At 39.6% G+C, this 19451-nt stretch overlaps 1 protein-coding gene across 3 annotated transcripts in view; it reads left to right on the forward strand.

Moving 5' to 3' along the window:
- Positions 1 to 18352, forward strand: part of AFG1L (AFG1 like ATPase) — a 58337-nt gene extending 39985 nt beyond the window's left edge. The window contains exons 11-14 of one of the 3 annotated variants that reach the window (XR_014546839.1): positions 9263 to 9403; positions 12319 to 12432; positions 15750 to 17357; positions 17506 to 18352. Coding sequence is in view for 2 of the 3 variants with exons in the window: in XM_083608401.1 (XP_083464527.1) it covers positions 9263 to 9403; positions 12319 to 12432; positions 15750 to 15896 (402 nt within the window). In the remaining variant the exon portion in view is untranslated. Of the gene's footprint in view, positions 1 to 7155; positions 7546 to 9262; positions 9404 to 12318; positions 12433 to 15749 lie in introns of those variants that run through there. The other 2 variants (XM_083608401.1, XM_083608402.1) reach the window with 2 other exon arrangements.
- Positions 18353 to 19451: the final 1099 nt, after the last annotated feature.

Consider the following 19451-nt stretch of genomic DNA (forward strand, 5'->3'; position numbering starts at 1 on the left):
ATTCTTTAAGAAACTGCCCATCTGTACCTGTACTGAGAATGTAGAGCTGCCAGCCAGGTAGCTTACTAAAGAGGCCTGTTTCCTTGATCAAGGGCAAAAGCTGTTCAATGGTTGTCTTACCTACTGTGACTTTATAGGTAAAGTATATTAAGATACTCTGATAGGTAGTTTTGTGTAATGTGGATACTATTAAGATACTCTGATAGGTAGTTTTGTGTAATGTGGATACTAGAGTTCTATAATTGCATATAGTATATATTCTAAAAAGATTTACTTTTTTTTTTAATGTAAAATGATCTCTAGAAATCTTATCTAATGGCGTTGTATGACCAAAAGTGTCTAGCATTGTGTGTCTTAAGTGTTAGCCTTGTTGGGCCTTTTTCTGAGTACTCAGAATTGCAGCTCATGAGGAAAGTAGTTGTATAGTCAGGAAACTGCCCCTCTGCAGACATGCCCCCAATATATAGGTCATATTGGAGGTGGTGTGTGACTCAGGAATCCATGTAAGGCTTGGATTTGTACAGCCCTGACCTCCTACCTCAAACATTTATGGCTGTTATGAGACAAATAGGGTTTCTGCAATAAGGACAGGCGCCACTTAAACTGGAGGGAAAACAGATTGCTGGCACATCAAAAAAAGTGGCAGAGTAGCTTTGAAACCGATCACTGAGGAAAAGTTGATAGGAGCTGAAGAACATGTGGTTAGGGTGAAAATGGGAGTGTTCCATATGGGAGTGGAGCAGAATTAGGCAATGAAAGTGTAAGGGTACATGATAACCATTTAGTGCGGTAGGGGGAAATTTGGAGAGCGACACCACATATAGATGGTCATACTCTTCTGCAAGAAGTCTGTGAGCCAAAATGGGCAAGCTAGAGTGTCCTTCAAAACCAAAGGAGAGCATAGATATAGTAGCCAATGTTGAATGGAAAGAACCAGTGAGATACAGTTATCTTTTCAGTACTAATATTCTATGAAGCAAAGGGAAGGGCATATGAGAATGGTGTAACTGTATGTGAAAGAGAAGATAAAATCAAAGAAACTTGACATCTCCAAAGGAACAGGCTTTTTCACAGGAAGTGGGATGATAATGCATACCCCAAAGTAATAGAATTGGGGATATATTATTACCCCCTCAGCAGAATGCCCAGGGGGATCTTGAGATGGACAATGCAATCAATTAGGCATCTAAAAGGATAAAGTGTTGTTGTAATGAATGTCTTAAATTACTCTCACATTGACTGTGGGTAGATTCATGTTCTGGTCACAATCAACATATGGACAATTGTCATAGAAGTCCAACATGATTGCACTTGACTTCAGAAGCAGGGGGGAAATGAGGTAGAGCTGCATCAGTGAAACCAGCCACCTTCTGAGTCTCTTCCCCCTCACAGTCCTTCCTCTGGAAACAGCTCCCTTATAAAGGCTCCCAGGGCTGGAGGGTGGGGCAAGGCAGGTGGAAAAAACCATTAGCTGCTCGATATTGTATCATTGGGAAAAGTGCAGAAAAGGGCTATCAGAATTATCACTGAGTTGGAACAACTCTACCATGATGAAAAGTTATAATCTTTTGGGGTTTCATCTGAGAAAAAAACCAAGTAAGAGGGAGGGACTCCTGTTTAATTCATTGGCCTGTAGGACCCCTCAGGACTAGTAGTAGTAGTAATAATAATAATAATAATAATAATAATAATAATAATGCCATCAACTTACGCTAACTTTGAGTGCAACTTTGGGTCAGCACAAAAAACAAATGCTCTTGTAGTAAATGTGTTGGTGCAAGGTCATTTTCCTTGTTCAGACAAGTAGGCAATGAAACATGATTGTTGCCTTTTGTGGTAAAATAATAAAATGGAAATTTAAGAGTTTTGTCCTATGCATTTGCATTCAGAGATGATTACAACCAAATTCAGTGGGGCTGGCTTCTTAGTTAGTGCAATTAGGATTACATGCTAAATTCTAAACATTACAAAATTATTTTTAACAACAATTCAAGCCCCAGAAATGTTCAGATGGCAGTATTTAACACTGAAGAAGATGAACTCTACATACAGATTGTGAAAATGAGTTGGTAGTTATTTATAGTCTGAACACACACTCATAAAAGTCTAATTAACTTTGAAATGGAAATATGGTTTTTCTTTCATTCCTAGGTCATTCAAGGCCAGCCCTACCTTCGTGCATGACCACCCACTTGATTTAGACATAGTGGTTGAATCATGCCCCCCCACCCCACATGGATTAGTCCATATGCATTAGACTGCAACATAGAATAGATCTTGCAGGTTTCATATTTGCAGTTATATATATTTGTGGCACTCAGAGCTTTAAACAGTGACAAATCTCAGCAGACTGATTTGCACATAATGATTTAGGACCATGTGCATGATCTGGAAGGAGCCTGAACATTGCCTTGGGCTTGGGCGCTCCCCTCTCCTCTCCACATAAGGAACGAAAGGACCTTGGCAGGGTCTCCTTTCAGTTTCAGATAATACTGGTGTAGCTTTATGTACAGACCTGATTTTGTGCTTTAAAAGAAACTCTGGTTAGTTAAACAAGCCAGCTTCATAATCCATGGTTTGAAGTTGGCTTGTTAGAAACTTAGCACAGAGTTTCTTCTAAATGACAAAATCTGGTTCCTTTGTCACTGTCAGGATTTGTGGAATGTAAAACAAAAGACTGCAGAACTCCTTCTCTAAATCACACAACAGGGTCAGGAGTGTGCAAATCTGAGCTTTGATCTTATTGCAGCTCATGCACATTGCACCAAACCATTGCTTAGTACAGAGGTTGTCAATCTAGAGAACACCTTCTTCTGTGCGTGGTGCACATGGGACCTATGTGTGAGAGTGGGAGGGTGAATATGTTTGGTCTGTGAGGTTGTATGTGTGATTTATTGAGTGTGTGTGTGAGATGTATGTTTGTCTGAGGTCTGTATGTGTGCAGTGAGTATATTGCATGTACATGAGAAAGTGAATATTATTTAGCCACCTTGTATGGTTTCCCTGGTACTGAAGAATGCCCCCTATTAGACAGCAACAGCATCAGTGTGTGAAAGAAAGAGAAATCAATATTGTGTGATCTCCACAGGACCAGTCAGACATGTCTGACTTCCCTTGACCAACTAAGGTTGTCTGGAGCAGGGGGTGGAGTGGGGAAGCAACAATGACTGTACTTTCTTTAATTCTGTGTTATGCCATACTCCATCGCAATCTTTTTCTCCCCATGCCATGCCTCAAAGGCAGCTGTTTCGTGGCTGGTGCCCACAGTGCTATTTCAATATTCAAAAGTGTGCCCACTGTCCCAAACAGGTTGGCAACCTCTGTCTCAAACATACATACAAACTACAGAGTGCCATGAGTTCTTTGTAAATCTAATTCATATATGTGTCAACATATTGGCCTGCTATGGAAGGAAGGGTAGGATCTTGGCCAGGGAGGGCAGGGTATAAATAAAAACTACTATTATTATTATTATTATTATTATTATTATTATTATTATTATTATTATTATATAAATTGAATGAATGACAACAACAGCATACCCAGAATGTGTCAAGCTCAAATAATAAGCAAGTGTCATGTGCAGATTTTTATGTATATTATTTCACAGCCTCTGTGTTGGTCTTAAGTTCTAGACATTGCATAGCAAATGGAAGAAGGTCCACTGCATCACGTAGAACAATTGCTTTCATTACACAGTTGCTTTTTATAGATGGCCCTGACTGTGTAACACACAGAAAGTCATTTCACTTGTCTCTTCCCACCATCCACCTGTTTCATCCATTTAACCTCCTAACATCTGTGTATAATGTACACAGCATCTGTGTATCTAGCATCTGTGTATAATGTAAATTAATACTGACCAGAAAGGTAGGTGCAGCATAAATCTTACCTTTAATATCTCCATGTTATCTATATTTCTTAATTCTTCTTTGAAAGAAAAACTTTCAGCCATGATTATGCATAGCAAATACTGCCCTCTGATGGCAATACTAACTTTTTAATGTGATTAAGGCTGTGTGCTGATGGTTCTTTCTCTGCAACAACGGTGAACTTCCTGATCCACTATTAGTAACTTGATAGTGGTATAGACATAATGGAGACGCTCTCTAGGGGCAAAAGCCTGGTCACTCACTCTTCAAAATTCTTAGCAGCATCTTTTGGCAGTCAATGTCAGTCCTAAGGATAACTTGCACTTTTTTATTTTAAGAGCTACATGGGCACCTATATTTATATGCACCCATCATTTGACGTACCGAAATATTTAATTAAAAAAAAAATCAGTCCAAAAGTGTGGTAACCATGAAGGCAAGGGGATAGTTACTTTTAATGGACACTACTCAATAGCTGCCAACACCAAACACACCGAAACCTAGAGAGAGAGAGCACAAGAGTTGTCCCCCCCTTCCACTCTGCTTTTTTAAAATGTTTGTTTGCTTTTTGAGGAGATCCTTGATTGAAGAACTGAGGTTGTTTTGTCTAGGGAAGACTGGCTCCAAGTAATGCAACTGCAGCCATTTGTAATTCTGCACGTGTCCACAATTGTGTGGAGAAGGTAGCAAGGATACCACCCCTTTCATGAATACAGCCACGGTCTCTAAGCAGTGATTTCTACAATTGCAGGAGTCCTTTCATCAGCTGCTACAATCATGGAAATGATTCTATCACAGCGGTTGTATCGTCTGTCAGGTTAGGTCACTTAGGAACATTCTTCATGTAAAGGATGATGCTGGGATGGTTACATATCATCCCTTAGCATGTTAAGCCTGAAAGTACTTGTTAATGACCAATTACAACCTACAGTACATAAAATGTAAGAGCCCACAAAAAGTACAAACGACACAGACCCAAAAGGTAATGTCCCTTAAATAACATAGAAAGAAGGAAATTGCAATAGGTAGATTCCAGAGCTTGACTTTCTTTTCTGCTTCCTATTTATGTGGTTTTTTGTATTTCTAGTAACAATAATAAAAACCTCACCTCAGAGCAAAGGGCTGTTGCTTTGCTTTTTTTTCTTCAGAAGCAAAAAAAAAGGTCAAAGCCATCCCCTTAGTGTGCATCTGGCACCTTCACTATACAACTTTTGGTGAATGGGGAAGATGTACGGTACCTCTTTACCCTGGCTTTTGGTACCTGAGATGTGTGGGACCCACCCTTAACTCCTGTGACTGCAATACGTTCTACCTGCTTTAAATACTGAAGTTTAATACTGGGACCTGCTGCTGAAGGGGGGTAATAAATTTAATGATAATAATAATTAATAGAAAAATAAGGAAAATGGAGTGATTTGTTAGAGCATTACAATATATAGACAGCTATTAAAATAACTTGAGATAATGGTAGCAGAACACTTGTTAACTTGGTAGTGAAATGGAAAAAGAATGAAGTGGACAGCTCAGTCAAGCAGACTAAAGTAGATTAACAGCTTGGTGGGCTTGAATTGGCATGAATGTGGTTTGAGTGAGTGTGACATCAATGAAATCCTACTTCCCAGTATTAAGAATTAGTAATAGAAATCCACAGTGGTTGGTCTTCATTATCCATCTTTTACATGGCAGCAACAAGGTAGAAAGCCAAGTCATTAATCGCAGAAGTTGATATTAAGATAACTGTAGACACACTACAGACTTAAAGGAGTTTCCCATGAAGTCCTAGAACTATCTGAAAATTGTTTAGAGTCCTGCAGAAAGGGTCGGGAGTGCAGCTGAGACTGAGCTAGCAATAGGAAAAACACCACTGTCCGCAGAGTGGGTTTTGGTGGTCCCATCTGGTTAAAACAAAATCAGAACATTTGTTTACTACAATAGGCATGTTCATAAATAAATAAGTAAAATTAGATGTGGCTGAAGGTGTCATTGTGAGAATGAGGAATTGTACCAGGTAATCTTATTTGAAGCTTGAAGTGGAATAACATGCCCAAATACGGCACTAGCTGAAGTGCCATTGAGTATTCAAATTAAGCAAATCAGTTCTTCCTAGGGCAAGTTATGTAGCTTCAGAATAATTATTTCTTTAAAACTAGGCATTGTATTGAGGCTGCTATTGACTGATACAGAAGCAGTAAGCTCTTCAGAAAGGTGACATTTCATAATAAATTATACCAACGTAGACTTCTAGTATTTACATGCTAATCAGTCAATCGTACAAAGCAAGACCTTGGACTCCAGATAGGTTTCAGTAACTTGTCTAGCTCATTCCACAAAATTAAAGCATTTTCCAATAAATGTAACTGAAAGAAGAACAAACTTCAGGAGGTGCATAGGAAGCTGCCTTATATGAGGTCCAGCCATTGGTCCATCTAGCTCAGTACTACCTTCACTGATTGGCAGCAGCTCGCCAGGATTTCAGGCAGGGTTTTTTCCCAGCCCCTCCCTGGACATGTCAGTGTTGAAACTGGGACCTTCTGCATGCAAAAGAGATGCTCTGCCACTAATCGGTGGGTCTTCCCTAACCAGAGACTGGATTTATATAGGTCTTTAGCTGGTTAATAGGGATATGTTCAATGGGTTCACTGCACAATGGCTCAGAAGTTGTGCATGGCAGGGAGTCGGAGTCAGTGGCCAGACGCAAAAGCAGGAAGGGCTCCTGCAGCTTTAATAATTACGTAGAAGAGGTAATGTTGTACATTGTGTGCTAATCTATACCTGGTACAATTCCCTCTTCTACACAGGGTGTAGCAGCCCTGTCCTCTCTTGCATCCGACCACCGTGCCTAGTAAGAGAACTCAAGATTTGCATGCAGGAGACCCCATATTCAATTCTTGGCGCCCCTGCTTAAAAAGGGCTCTGCCAGCATGACTGGGAAGGGGGCCTGGCTGAGGTCTTGCAGACGTTACTGAGTTAATTGGACCCTCAATCTGACTTGCTATAAAGCAGCTCCACCTGTTCACAGGATCTCACTGGACTTCACTGAATTTGTGGCGGTGTTCCCCCCACCAGGTTAAAAGAATACTGGCATTATACAAGGCACCTGGGTTTGTGTGATATTTAGTGGCTTGTATTTCTTCCTTTGGAACTCTTGGCTTATTCATTGGCTTGTAGGGGTTCTCTCCCTGTTAAGAGTCCCAGCATAAAGAGATCATATTGCTTGTGAGGCTACTCAGGATCTGTTGCCAGGACCACATTTTCAGTGCCCAATTCTGTATCTCCTCAGCAGATGTGCCCAACACCCTCACAATGCCTTCAAGGGAACCGCAGCTGTATGGTGGGCAGCTGGCAAAGCTGGAGTAATGCTTTTGAGAAGCTTTTATGGCAGGGCACATGTTTTCGTGTGTGGAGGGTCTAATTCAGTGGCGCAGCTGATTTCTGCCCCCTCCAAAAAAGGGAGGAAAACTCCTCTGTCACAGGGCTCCTGCTCCTCTGTAGAAAGGCAAGTGGAGTAGTAACAGTGTACAATACATGGGAACAGAACTTTGTTTCAAAACAATGTTGGGTAAAGACTTGTTTTTTTCATTTCATTTATTTTACAACATTTTTATATCACCTAATAACACTCTCAGGGTAGCAAACAATACAATTTGCAAGCCCATGGTCATAATAACCACCACCACCAAACCTATAATCACTTATTAATCATTAAGTGGTATATAAATGTCTTAAATAATAATAAATTGCTCATTAGAAATAGTAGAGATAATACCACCAGCAGTCAGCCCTATAAAACAGCACTGCAAAGCACCGAAAGATTATTTTTACATACCATAGGAAAATAGAAAGTTTTCCAACTAGTGTTGAAAGGGCCATAACATGAGTGCCAATCAAGACTCTCCTGGCAGGGCATTCTTTATGTTTCAGGGGTTTCCCTGCATTCCAAACATGGAAGAGTATTTTTTGTTTTAATTTCCTGAAACCAGAAATAAAACCTAAGCACTTGGTTCACTTTTTTAATCTTAGGTATCCAGGGCCATTTAATTAATTCTCAAATGTGTGGTGTACTAAATGATCCATGAACCATCTTTTATCTTTTATGTTGTGGCTGCTATTTTAATTCATAGGAATTTAGTTAAACCAACCTGGTATTAGACTGGATGATTTCAGGAACATATCTACTACTGTTGTAAATTTCAGACTAATTCGTATAGCCTATTTCTGTAACTTGTGCCTTCCTGCACGAATACTCTGCAGCTGTAGTTAGAGCTTGAGTATGTGATTTATTTAGGGCTTGTTCCCACATCTGGGTTTATTGCATTGTGCTTATATTCCTGTTGCTTGAGCTTGAGTTAGAATGCTTCAAGAAAGTGGAAGACTTGATGGCAAACTAGATGTGATATTAAATGTGTGAATGCATTTGTGTCCATAGGCTGCTGCCCACCCCCCCAGATCAAGTAAAACAATAGAATTACTTAACTGACCAATCATGTTGGTTCTGCCCCCCCCCAACAAAAATCCTAGCTACGCCCATGCTTGTGTCTTTTAAAAAACGTACTTTCAGTGCAGCAGCTGCAAGAGGGGATCAAGATCAGGACTATGGCATATGAGGAGGGAGTGTTTTACCCTCCTACCATGTCACAATCCTGCTAAAACTCCCTTCTCTCTGATGCTGTTATTTGCCGCAGGAACGGAGCTGCCAGTTGCACCAATGGTAGCCTTCCTCCCAGAGGCTCTGGGAGGGGGAAATTGTATCTGCTTGGACCACAGCATAGGAGGTAAATGCTAAATCTTCCTTGCTGTGCAACACATTTCCAATCCTAACCCCTTCACTGTGGGTATTAATTTCATAGTTGAAAATAGACATATTAAATGATTAATACAGTCTGCATCCTATTTGGTTTTACCCTGAGGAAATGACTCCATTTTCTTTTAACTTTATCCTTAGCATTAACATATGATGTGGGTGGGTGGTGGGGAGGCACCTGCTGTAGTCAATTAGTACAAAATTTACAAGGATACGTTCACAGAGTACAGCTGTACTTAGATCCCGCTTTCCACAGGAATCTCTGGTCAGCCACTGCGAGAACAGGATACTGATCTAGATAGGCCATTGGCCTGATCTAGCACGTTCTTCTTATTTGCTCTATAATTTTGGCAATACCCAAGCAAATTACTTTCTGATTTAATTTAGAGATCATGAAGCTAAGCTTAGCCACCAACTTTAGGAATCAATCTGTTACTATCACAGTCAACCTTCTCACCTAATGCAAAAAGAAAACAAAATAGGAGGGATCACACTGGTTTGCTTGAGATATGATGATAGCATTTCAAAATATATATTGTGTTGGTCTGTTGGCTTTTCAGTGGGTTACAGTTCCCATTTTCTGTTTCAGCCACTTGGAGCCAGTGATTACTTGGAAGTAGCTATGCATTTTGACCTAGTCTTTGTTCGTCACATACCTGAGTTTACAATGGCAAAAAGGACCCAAGCTCGCCGCTTCATTACTCTTGTTGATACTTTTTATGACAAGAAGGTAAGCAGTCAGTTGGTAAATTCTTACAAGATGAAAGCATCTTGAATTGCTCTGGAAATTATCAGTATAAGATTAATGGGTAATGCAAGTTAAATCTTCCTATTTTCTCTCATATTTGCCTGCTGCTTTGGGAAATTGGTTCCACATGAGATGACAGGGGTGAACAAGTCACGGGACAATTTAACCCAGATACAGTTTAGGTCATAGGTCTTCAACAGGTGGGAATTAAATTTGGTGTGATTTTAATTTGGTGTGTTTTTAATTTCCTGGAATCAAATGGCAATGCCAATCAATTTCATTAGGCGAGCCTGAGTTCCAGCACTATAAAAGAAGAACGAAACATTCTCTCTTGTTTTCTCCAAACCAGGACACATAGATAAAACATTGCTGCTCACCAAATCCTATCCCTGAAAATCTGCAACTCCAACAAGGAGTTTAAGATAGCTTTAGATATTAGAAAATTGTTGGTATATTCTGCCCCATGCCCCCACCAACTCTCCTGAGTCAAAATAATATCTTTCCAAGAGAAATGATCATGATTCTTTTTTCTTGATTGGTAAAAAGTCACATCATGTTTTGCAAGCCGAACAATAGTTAAGTTGAAATTATCCACAAAGTTTTGTTTGCTGCTATAATTCCAGGGTACAGATCTGCTTTGTTTTTGTTTTATTTCACCTAGAGTCCCAGTCATGATTCGTTATAAGTGAACAGACGAGTAAAGTGTTAATGGGTTTGCCCCAAAGTGATAATAATTTTAGAAGAAACAGCCACTCTTGGTTTTAGTCTGAGTTGTGGGACCTCTAATGAAATAGTAATGATAAATGCAGCACTTAGCTTGGATTTACAAAGGTTTCAATCATGGGAGCAAAATCAGCAGTATTAAAACAACTAAAAAAGGCTCTTTATATTTAAGCTGATGTTTTAAAAAGTAATGGAAGACATTAAGCTTCACCCTATGTGTGATTATAGCCACGCACTTAAATATTTATGCAATCAGGAAATATCGATTGAGATTAAAAACCTTTTTCAAAAATGTCCTGGCAAAGAAATTCACACAAAAAAACCCTACCTTTAGTTCAGCAAGATAGTTGGGACTCATCCAGACAATCTTATCTTTGTTTAGTAAATGACTTAGATGCAGCTCACTTTTTCTGGTGGATCCAGATGGCTTTTCTCAAAACCCCTGCATTTTCCTCACAGTCAAACAATATTTTCTCACTGGACATTATGGTGAGCCACACACACAAGTATGTTATCTTACCTTGCCAATTATAAGTATTATTCTAAAAGTGTCACGAGCCCTGTTAGCTACTGGCTGTATTTAAAGCTGGGAGAGTGCTTGTTCTTTCTTCACTGGACAATTGCCCTATCATAGAGACCAACAGTTTAAAATATACATTGGCACCTGAAGCTTGTGAAATGGCAGGCTGTGTACTAGAGGTTCTCAACTTTATTAACTTTATCTTCTTTTAAAAAAGGATGCTAAAACTTAAAGGCTGACAACTAGCAACTCACATTAAACGTATTTTAGACCATAACCCCTATTGGCCCCAGGCAGCAGACCATCTAGAGGGCACCAGGTTGGGGGAGTCTGCTCTAGCACTTGTAGAACAAACATCATGAAGCAAAATGCGCAGGTACCATTCCAGGAATTGTTTGGTGGCAAAGGAGCCGCCTCCCACCTTTCACTGTTTTTAGTCAGTGAGTAAAGTCACAGCTGTGATTGAGGAGTGCTATGGCGAAATTTAAAATTGCACACATCAAAGATGCCAAAATGACATCAGAATTACTCCAGGCAGTGTAGAAGGAAATTCCTGGTTCACTTTGAAACTGTGTTTTGGTCTTCCTTGATGTACGTTTGCGTGGCTCTATATTGTTCTCTTGACTCAGAAAATTGTCATTTTGAAGTTGACAAAAATTCCCTGGTAAAGAAGTGACAATTGTCTAGAAAGAGGGAAAAAGAGAAATACAAAACTGTAATGTTGTGGTGGCTGGCTATAGTATTCCACCCAAAAGCAAAAGGTAGTAGCAAAATTTATTCTTTCTGATACAGTTTTCATGCCATGCCAAAAGATATATTATTTTTTTATTTAACATTTCAAAATTCCATGAGTTACACTTGGCTTTTCATATTTTCTGGTGATGCATCTATAAGCATTAATGTTGTTTCAAAAAAATTAATGATAATAAATCACCAATTAAATTTGTCACAACTGAATTTAATTCATCTAACAAAGCATAACCAATTAGTGGCCTTATTTCAGTTAATTTCTGCCCTGCCTTCCATTGTGGCACAGAGTTTCAATATTGTTTTACTACAAAAGGAAAGTAGCTTATTGCATGATAATGTTCAATGAGCATAAGTATTTTAAATTGTGTTTTGTTGTTGTTGTTGTTGTTGTTTTGTGTGTGTGTGTGTGTGTGTGTGTGTGAGAGAGAGAGAGAGAGAGAGAGAGTGACTGTAAGCTAAATGCTGTACAAAACCAGTAGAAATAAATGCCCTAATGCTGACTTAGATTCTTAAGAATAGTAGAAGAAAAGAATGGCCTACATTTTTATTTTGAGGATATTTACTACATACAGGTTTTGATGGTAAGATGCTATACCCAATGACTGTGTAAAAGAACTAAAGTTAGTGGTGGTTGTGTTAGAATGGCACATTTTTTATAAATGGGTTTATGGTTAGTGTTTGTGATGTGAAAAAGGAATGATGGTACAGTACAAGCCACTTGCATTCTTCATTCTTATGGAGAGCTACTTATGCTTGGCAAAATCAGAAATCATTTCAGTTGTTGTCTATATCAAAATTGCTACTTACACCATACAAAATGAAAACAGGGTGGATTTTACAAAATTCAAATGGAGAAATAGGAGCTATATATGATAGCACCTACAGCTTTTTCACTCTCTTCCAGGTGCGTATTGTTTGCTCTGCATCAGCGCCACTCCAAAACATATTTATTCAAGAATCCCATGATGGTGGATTGGACGAAAGTAGGGTAATGATGGACGATTTGGGGTTGAGCCAGGTAAGCACTATGACCATTAGAGCCTTTGTTGCCGGAGAGCATAATTGGTTTTGGTCTGTGTGGTGGTGCTAGGGGGGCAGTGAGCAGCAAAAGCATTTAACCGGTCATTCAGTAGCTTTCTGGCAGGATCAACATTGCACCTTTTCTTCTATTCCAACTTAATGCAATGCTATTCATAAATGGTTTGAACCAATCTATTTTAGTGTAATTCTAGAGATACTTCTAATCTTTTACTCAGTATGTGTTTCTAATATATTAGAAATATTGGGTCATGCTGCTGCTTTAATACATGTTCTTCAGATTTAGTGCAGCTACATTTAGCTTTGTACATTGCACTTGTATCATCATCATCATCATCCCACCTTTTTCCTGGACTGGAACTCAAGGCACCTTATTTTACTTGAGCCACCATGTTGGGAATCTGTTTATTGTCTAATAGGTGTATTATAAGTGTCTCTATCACTCCAGGTTTACAAAGGAGAGAGCTGATAAATACTGCTTCCCCAAACTGATATGCACAGGATTTGTAATTAACTAACTTTTACTCAGAGTAGGCCCATTGGAATTAATGAGCCTAAGTTGTTGTTGTTTTGTCATGTCTGACTCTTCGTGACCCCATGGACCAGAAGCACGTTAGTCATGGTCATTAAGCAATTACTCTGAGTAATTGTTGGTTGAATACAACCCAGAGTACAAGAATCTGTTGCTTGCATTTCTGCATTATAGATTATATTTCTATTCTTACATTATATAGTTTATGAATACTAATACCTGACAGAAAGTTAAATCAGAAGTTAGAAGCCTCAAGTAATTTTATCTATGGCAAATAGTTTCCAGTATTTATCCAGTAAAAATAGGTTTCCTAATAAGTATTCTTTTCTAATAATGTCTCCCTTTTATATCTTATAAAGAAATATGGTGGTTCTGAAAAGTAATTTAAGGGTTGCAGCTTAGTCCTCTTGTTGCTGATCTTTCAGTGTATGCTGTTAATGCACAGTAGACTCACACAGTTTTCTATCTTAGTGCCATTCACCTTGGTGGGGGAAAGCATAATGTTTTCAGAATATGAGCCAACACACATTTTAAAAGCCTTGTCCTAGCATGTTATATACTTGAGAAAACTTGCTTTCATTTTAGTCCTGCTGTGAGAGGAAATTCAAAGAAAGTGAGAGGAATGTTTTGTGAACCCAGTCTGTTAACTCCTTACTGATAAGGAGGGGAAAAAAACACATTACTGAATATATGTTAAACACAAGTGTCTCTGAAAGATCTCTATCATACAAAAATGTTGTACAAAACTGTGATGTGATGCACAAATGGGGGGAGGCGGGAATGGAAAGAGATTCATCCTCACGGTACATTGGCCCCTGCAGGGCCAGCTGTGTTATGGTGATATTTCCTAAAAAAAACAAAGCAAAGTTTATTAGATTTGTGAGGTCCATGCCTTTACACAAAATACCATAAAACATTATTAAAAGATAAACAATACAATTATAAAAATAAGCTAAAATTCATGCCATGCTGTCCCAGCAAGGAAACTACCCAAAAAACCTCGCCATTCCGGAAAGAAGATACAGCAACAGGTTAGGAGAGCAATGGGAGGAACCTCACCATTTCCTCCAGGAACCATACCCTAGTTTTCATAGCCTTCACCACAAAGACCGCTACCACGTGAGAAATCCATGGATCAGCGTCCACCAGTAAAAACTTTACTTGGTCCTCAGGGTTGGCTATTGATTTGGGAATAGTTTGTAACATCGCATCCCTGAAGGCCGAATAGATGGGACAATACAACATGTAATGTGTGAGATCCTCTTTGGTTCTCATATGACAAGGACATATACGCTGCTCTACTGGGATTTTTGCATATCTGCCTGACAAATAGGCCGTAGGAATGGTTTGAAAACGGGCCATGGTGAAAGCTCTCCGAAGGGTGGGGTTGGTGATATTCGCCAAATAATTGGCGCAGGTTTTGACTGATTTCAGTCAGGGAAACCAGTGGGAGGACCCTGGGTTCTGTATTTTTGTGATATCTAACAGAGCGTCTCTCTCCAGGATCCATTCCCGAACTTTGTCCGGGCTCCACAGTTTGAGAATATTAAACTCCGGTAGGGTGTATCTAACCAGGATCTCAGATAGGTTTTGATGCCAAGTGGTGTTTTTTTGAAGAGATACAAAGGCTTGTTTGGCCAATAAGGTGTTTGAAGTGTTTGCAAGGTTGATGTAAAATCGTAGGAATCTTAAATGGGCCCTGGCAGACACAGAGGGTAATCCAACTTGCACCCTCAAGAAAGCTGCTGGTGTTCCTTGAGGAAGGCGTAGAATCCTCTTGAGGTAATAATTTTGCAAAATTTCAAGCTGTTCCAACAGCCTCTGGTTCCACCCCCAGAGTTCTATCCCATATAACATCTGGGGAATAGCTTTCCCAACAAAAGCTCTTAATGCCGGGATCATGGTGATATTTAAACCTAATATTTTGTTGTGGCTTTACCACTGGCAAAGGAAGATATAGGTTATCATAGAACAAATGTGTGCTTTTCAATTAGCCTCTATATTTGGGGTGGAGAACCAGATGTTATTGAACTGCAACTTACAACATGTCCGACCACTGGCCATGCTGGCTGGGACTGAAGGGAGATGGCGTCCACCAACATCTGGAGGGCCATTGGTTCCCTATCCCTATGAGGGCATCAAACCTGCCACTGCAGACAGTAAAAAAAAGTTACATGGGCAATACCATTTTATTGCACAAAGACTGACACATCAAGTCATCCAAATAGCCTTTATCTGTGTAGACGAAAGGATGTGTGCCATTCAATGTAAGCAGTGTGTGTGTGTTTTATTATTATCAACCACAGAAAACAGTCCCAGTCCCTACTCTTGGAATAAATATTTTTAAAGCCTCTCAAACTTCTGTCTAACTGGAAAATGTTTATGTGCATGTAATAAAGTGTGTGTTTTAGAGTTAGCTAGCTGAATTGTGCCTGTGTTTCACAAACATGTAACCCAGAGACCTGCAATACCACCAAAAAAATATTGCACAGAAGCACAGCCAAAAGCAGCAACTGCAAGGTGCTGCTCCCTGTATTCTTTTTTCAATATTTAAGAATAGTTTTGTTCCACAAAAGCATGATTGCAGAAGAAAGGGAGCTCGATAGTTATGAATTGCACACAAACCTGGGGGGTGAGGCGAACAGATGGACTGTGACTATGTGGGCTCAGGCCACACTGCAAGTTTGAGAAGTCTTTCATTTTCTGGTTTCTTTTTACTGCTTCCTGCATTTTAAAAGTTGTTCCTTGCTTCCATCTCTCTCTAGGATTCAGCTCAAGGACTTTCAATGTTCACGGGAGAGGAGGAGATTTTTGCCCTTCAGCGTACCATCTCACGACTGACTGAAATGCAGACTGAGCAGTACTGGAAGGAGGGGGACAGGAGCAACCAACCACAGCTGCGAAAAGACTAGCAAAACACAAATAGTAGTTGTAAAGAAGAAGAGTTCTAACTCAATGCTAAATTATTTTTAACAGGCACACTGCCCAATTTTGCACCTTACTTCCTAAACATTTGCCTTTTTATTTGTTAACAAGGGACAGGTTACATGCTGGAATGCTGGTGGGAACAGTTTTATGCCTGTGTGTGGAAGTCCAGCCTAACATGAAGTCTTTCCTGACCAAGAATCCAAATCCAGTTTTAATCTACAAATTATGTGGAAAGGAGTGGCACATACAGTTTATGGTCTGCATTTGTATATCATACTTCAAAAACTACAGCTTGAACAAATGGTAGGCTCAAACCAGGCAAATTAAGTACATATTATTGCACCCGCCTAACTCTAGTATTTCGGTTACAGATAACTGCACCTTCAGTACCCTTGAATTATTATTTTTTTAATGATTCTGGCCAGCAACTGAAGAAAATCAGTTTCTCATTTTACTAAGTACAAAATCATATAATTGCATTTTGGTAGCTATGCCATTCTAAATACATTTCTTATTTCTGCTTGCCTACTGCCACGGTAGACCTATTTATTGTTATTCCATTGCCTGTATGTGTGACCCCCTGTCTCAAATTCTTCTGATAGGGAGGGTGCAAAGAGAAAATAAAAGTGGAATTATAGAACCAAGAGTAAAAAATGCCATTAAGTGGATAAGTATCAAAGCAAAAATGAACTCACTGTGTCTTGTATAGGCAGACCAGATAGGACAATCTTGCAAGATTTGAGGTGAACTTTGTACTGGTAGTGAAAATGGACTTTATATTGGAATTTATATTGGAATGGACTTTATATTGGAATTTGACGTAAGTTGTCCTCCTTCCCGCCTGATGCTGAGGATCTTTTCAAGCAGCTATGCACAAGACAGTAAGTGCAAATCTACACACACTCACATACACCACAATGCAGTGATCCTTCTACACCATTGCCACATGTAACATTGGTGGATCATGCTCTTTCACTGAACAACACAGGAGAAAGCAATGCAAACACAGAAACATCTCTTAGCAGTTCAACCACCCATCAGTCATGATACTGCTTTACTAATAAGACCACCCACATTGTTCATTTAGGAAAGCTACCAGTCAATGAATGGTGTTGGTAGCATAACTCTTGGATACCCAATGTACACCACAAACAATGCACAGTCTGGCATCCTCAAAGGCACACATCCCAGTGCAGACTACCATGGTACAGTAAGCAGGAGCACCAAAACTGGCTTACGAATATAAAGGACAATTTTACTAGAATAGGTATATAAACTCATAAACCTACTAAACAATGAGCAGGAGGTCAATACTGATAGTTATGGCTATTTACTCCAGGGCTAAAGACAATGTGGACAAATGCAGACAACCAGCAAGCAGCCACCATTTTGTGAGTTAAATAGGGCCATGCATAGAAAGAGAAACCAACATTCCTTCCATAATAGTTGCCCATGGGCAACTATTTGAGAAATCAAATCCACTAGGAAAAAATACTTCCAGACAGGCAATACAAACAGTATAACCACTTTTGTTTGAAGGACACAAGCTGTTTTCAAGGTAAAAAGCTGTATGACAAGGAAAAGGAGAAAAAGGATTATATTGTGGGTGCTCTGCTAGCAAGAATGACATCTGCCGCAAAAAGCGGAGGGGGGGAAACTGAACTAGAAGCCATCCTACCCACCCTATAGACCTGTTTTCTATCCTCATAGCCACAGGAACAGAAAGACGTATGATGAGGTCTTTGTCATCTTCCAGAGGCAAAGGTCACAATATAATTCCAACCATATTGACCAAGATTGACGAGGTTTTATATGGACCCATAAACACACATTGTGTTGGTCCTGATCCTGAAGGCAGCTGAGCTAAGTTACAGTACTTTTACTAAGCTTCATAGGTGGAAGATAGTTCTGATAGTTTTATGAACACAAAGGACTGTGCATTTGATGGTGAGAAATAAGTACATTCCCCCCCCCATCGTTGCCCCTCCATGCCGGGTACAGCTGTATCTGCTGTAGCAACTGTCTGCCAGGCACGCTTAAGAAAAAGTTACCAATTCCACATTGTAGTAGCTTGATTCCCATGGATCACTGCTGGATTTGTTGTAGGCCGCCTCTTAGGCAATGGGGAATAATCTTGTTTCTTCATCTCTTGGAAGGTTTTCTGTAGAGAGCCAGGTGAGACACAGGGACAGTAATGAGTAATAGTTAGCAACTTCATCAGTGTCTGGAGGCAACCAAACCAATCTGGAATATTTATTTTATTTCTTGAAAATTGTATACCACAAATACCTGCAAAAGCCCTTCTAAGATGCCAAAGGACAACGTGTAAGAAATAGTTGAATGTGGAAGATTATTGCCATAATTGTAAAATCCATTTTAAGTGTATAAGCCTTGTGGTATACAAGGTGTAAATAAAAATGTCAATTATATTTTAAGCCTACTACCAGCATCTAGTTGCAATATCATAATATTTCAAGGGAAAGGGTGTGGCAATCTAATATACTCCTCCTACTCCTTTTCTCCCCATTAACCTCTATTCCGTGAACCCTCTGGAGCAGATTTTGAGGATGTGCTGTAATTTGGAGAAGAGTTCCACTGTGCAGGTGGAAGTCTGCTGAACTTGTGGAATAGCGACATTAGATACAGCCCTAAGAAGTAAGCCCCACTGAATTTGCTTCCATTCAACTGAATACAAATGCACAGGACTGAAATGTGAGCTATGATTTTGCCACAGAAGGCAACAACTATGCTGTCGTATTATGGACATGCAAACCACCAAAAAGAATCAACCCCAAGTAAAGAGTGAGCCCATAAATATCATCCATATTAAAATTGTCCAGCAGTTATTATTAAACACCAGGTATTATTTCGATTTATCAATGTTTCCATTAGAAAAGACTGGTGGTAACTTCCATTCCAATATACTAAAAATAGATGACAGCCTCTTGCTCTCACAGTGGATACCTACGGGAAACCCACAACCAAGGCCTGAGCCCAACAGCACTCTCCCTGCTTGTAATTCCCAGCAAGTGGTATTCAGAGGCATACTTGAAATAGCACAACCTGGCTAGGAGCCATTTATAACCTTCATCTTCCATGAACCTGTCTAATCCCCCTTTAAAGTCTATCCAAGATGGTATGTCCTTAGCCATTGGTCATGCTTGCTGATGGGACTGATGGGAGTTGTAGTTCAGCCACATCCAGAAGTCAAAAGGTTCCCCACACCTGCCAAGGAGGCTACCTCCGTGGGAAAAAGGGGAAAAAAATCTGTCTACTTTATAGCATTAGGTCCTATGGGTGATGTCCAAGCCTTTGCTTCCTACAATGTTTTTGAAAATCCTAGCCATGAACTTAACACTCCTGAGCGAAGGAAATGTGCATCTGTCAACCATCAGTGGATAGTTGATGGACTATGCTGAAATGGCAAAATTAACTGGGAAGCTCAGGAATCAAGAAGACAAGAACTTTAAAAAAGAATGGGAAAAGTTTATAATTTATATAAAAGATCATTGTAAGCAGGTTAAAACATTGGCAGAATT

This window comes from Podarcis filfolensis (genome assembly GCF_964270895.1).
Source record: "Podarcis filfolensis genome assembly, chromosome: 3".
Lineage (NCBI taxonomy): Eukaryota > Metazoa > Chordata > Lepidosauria > Squamata > Lacertidae > Podarcis > Podarcis filfolensis.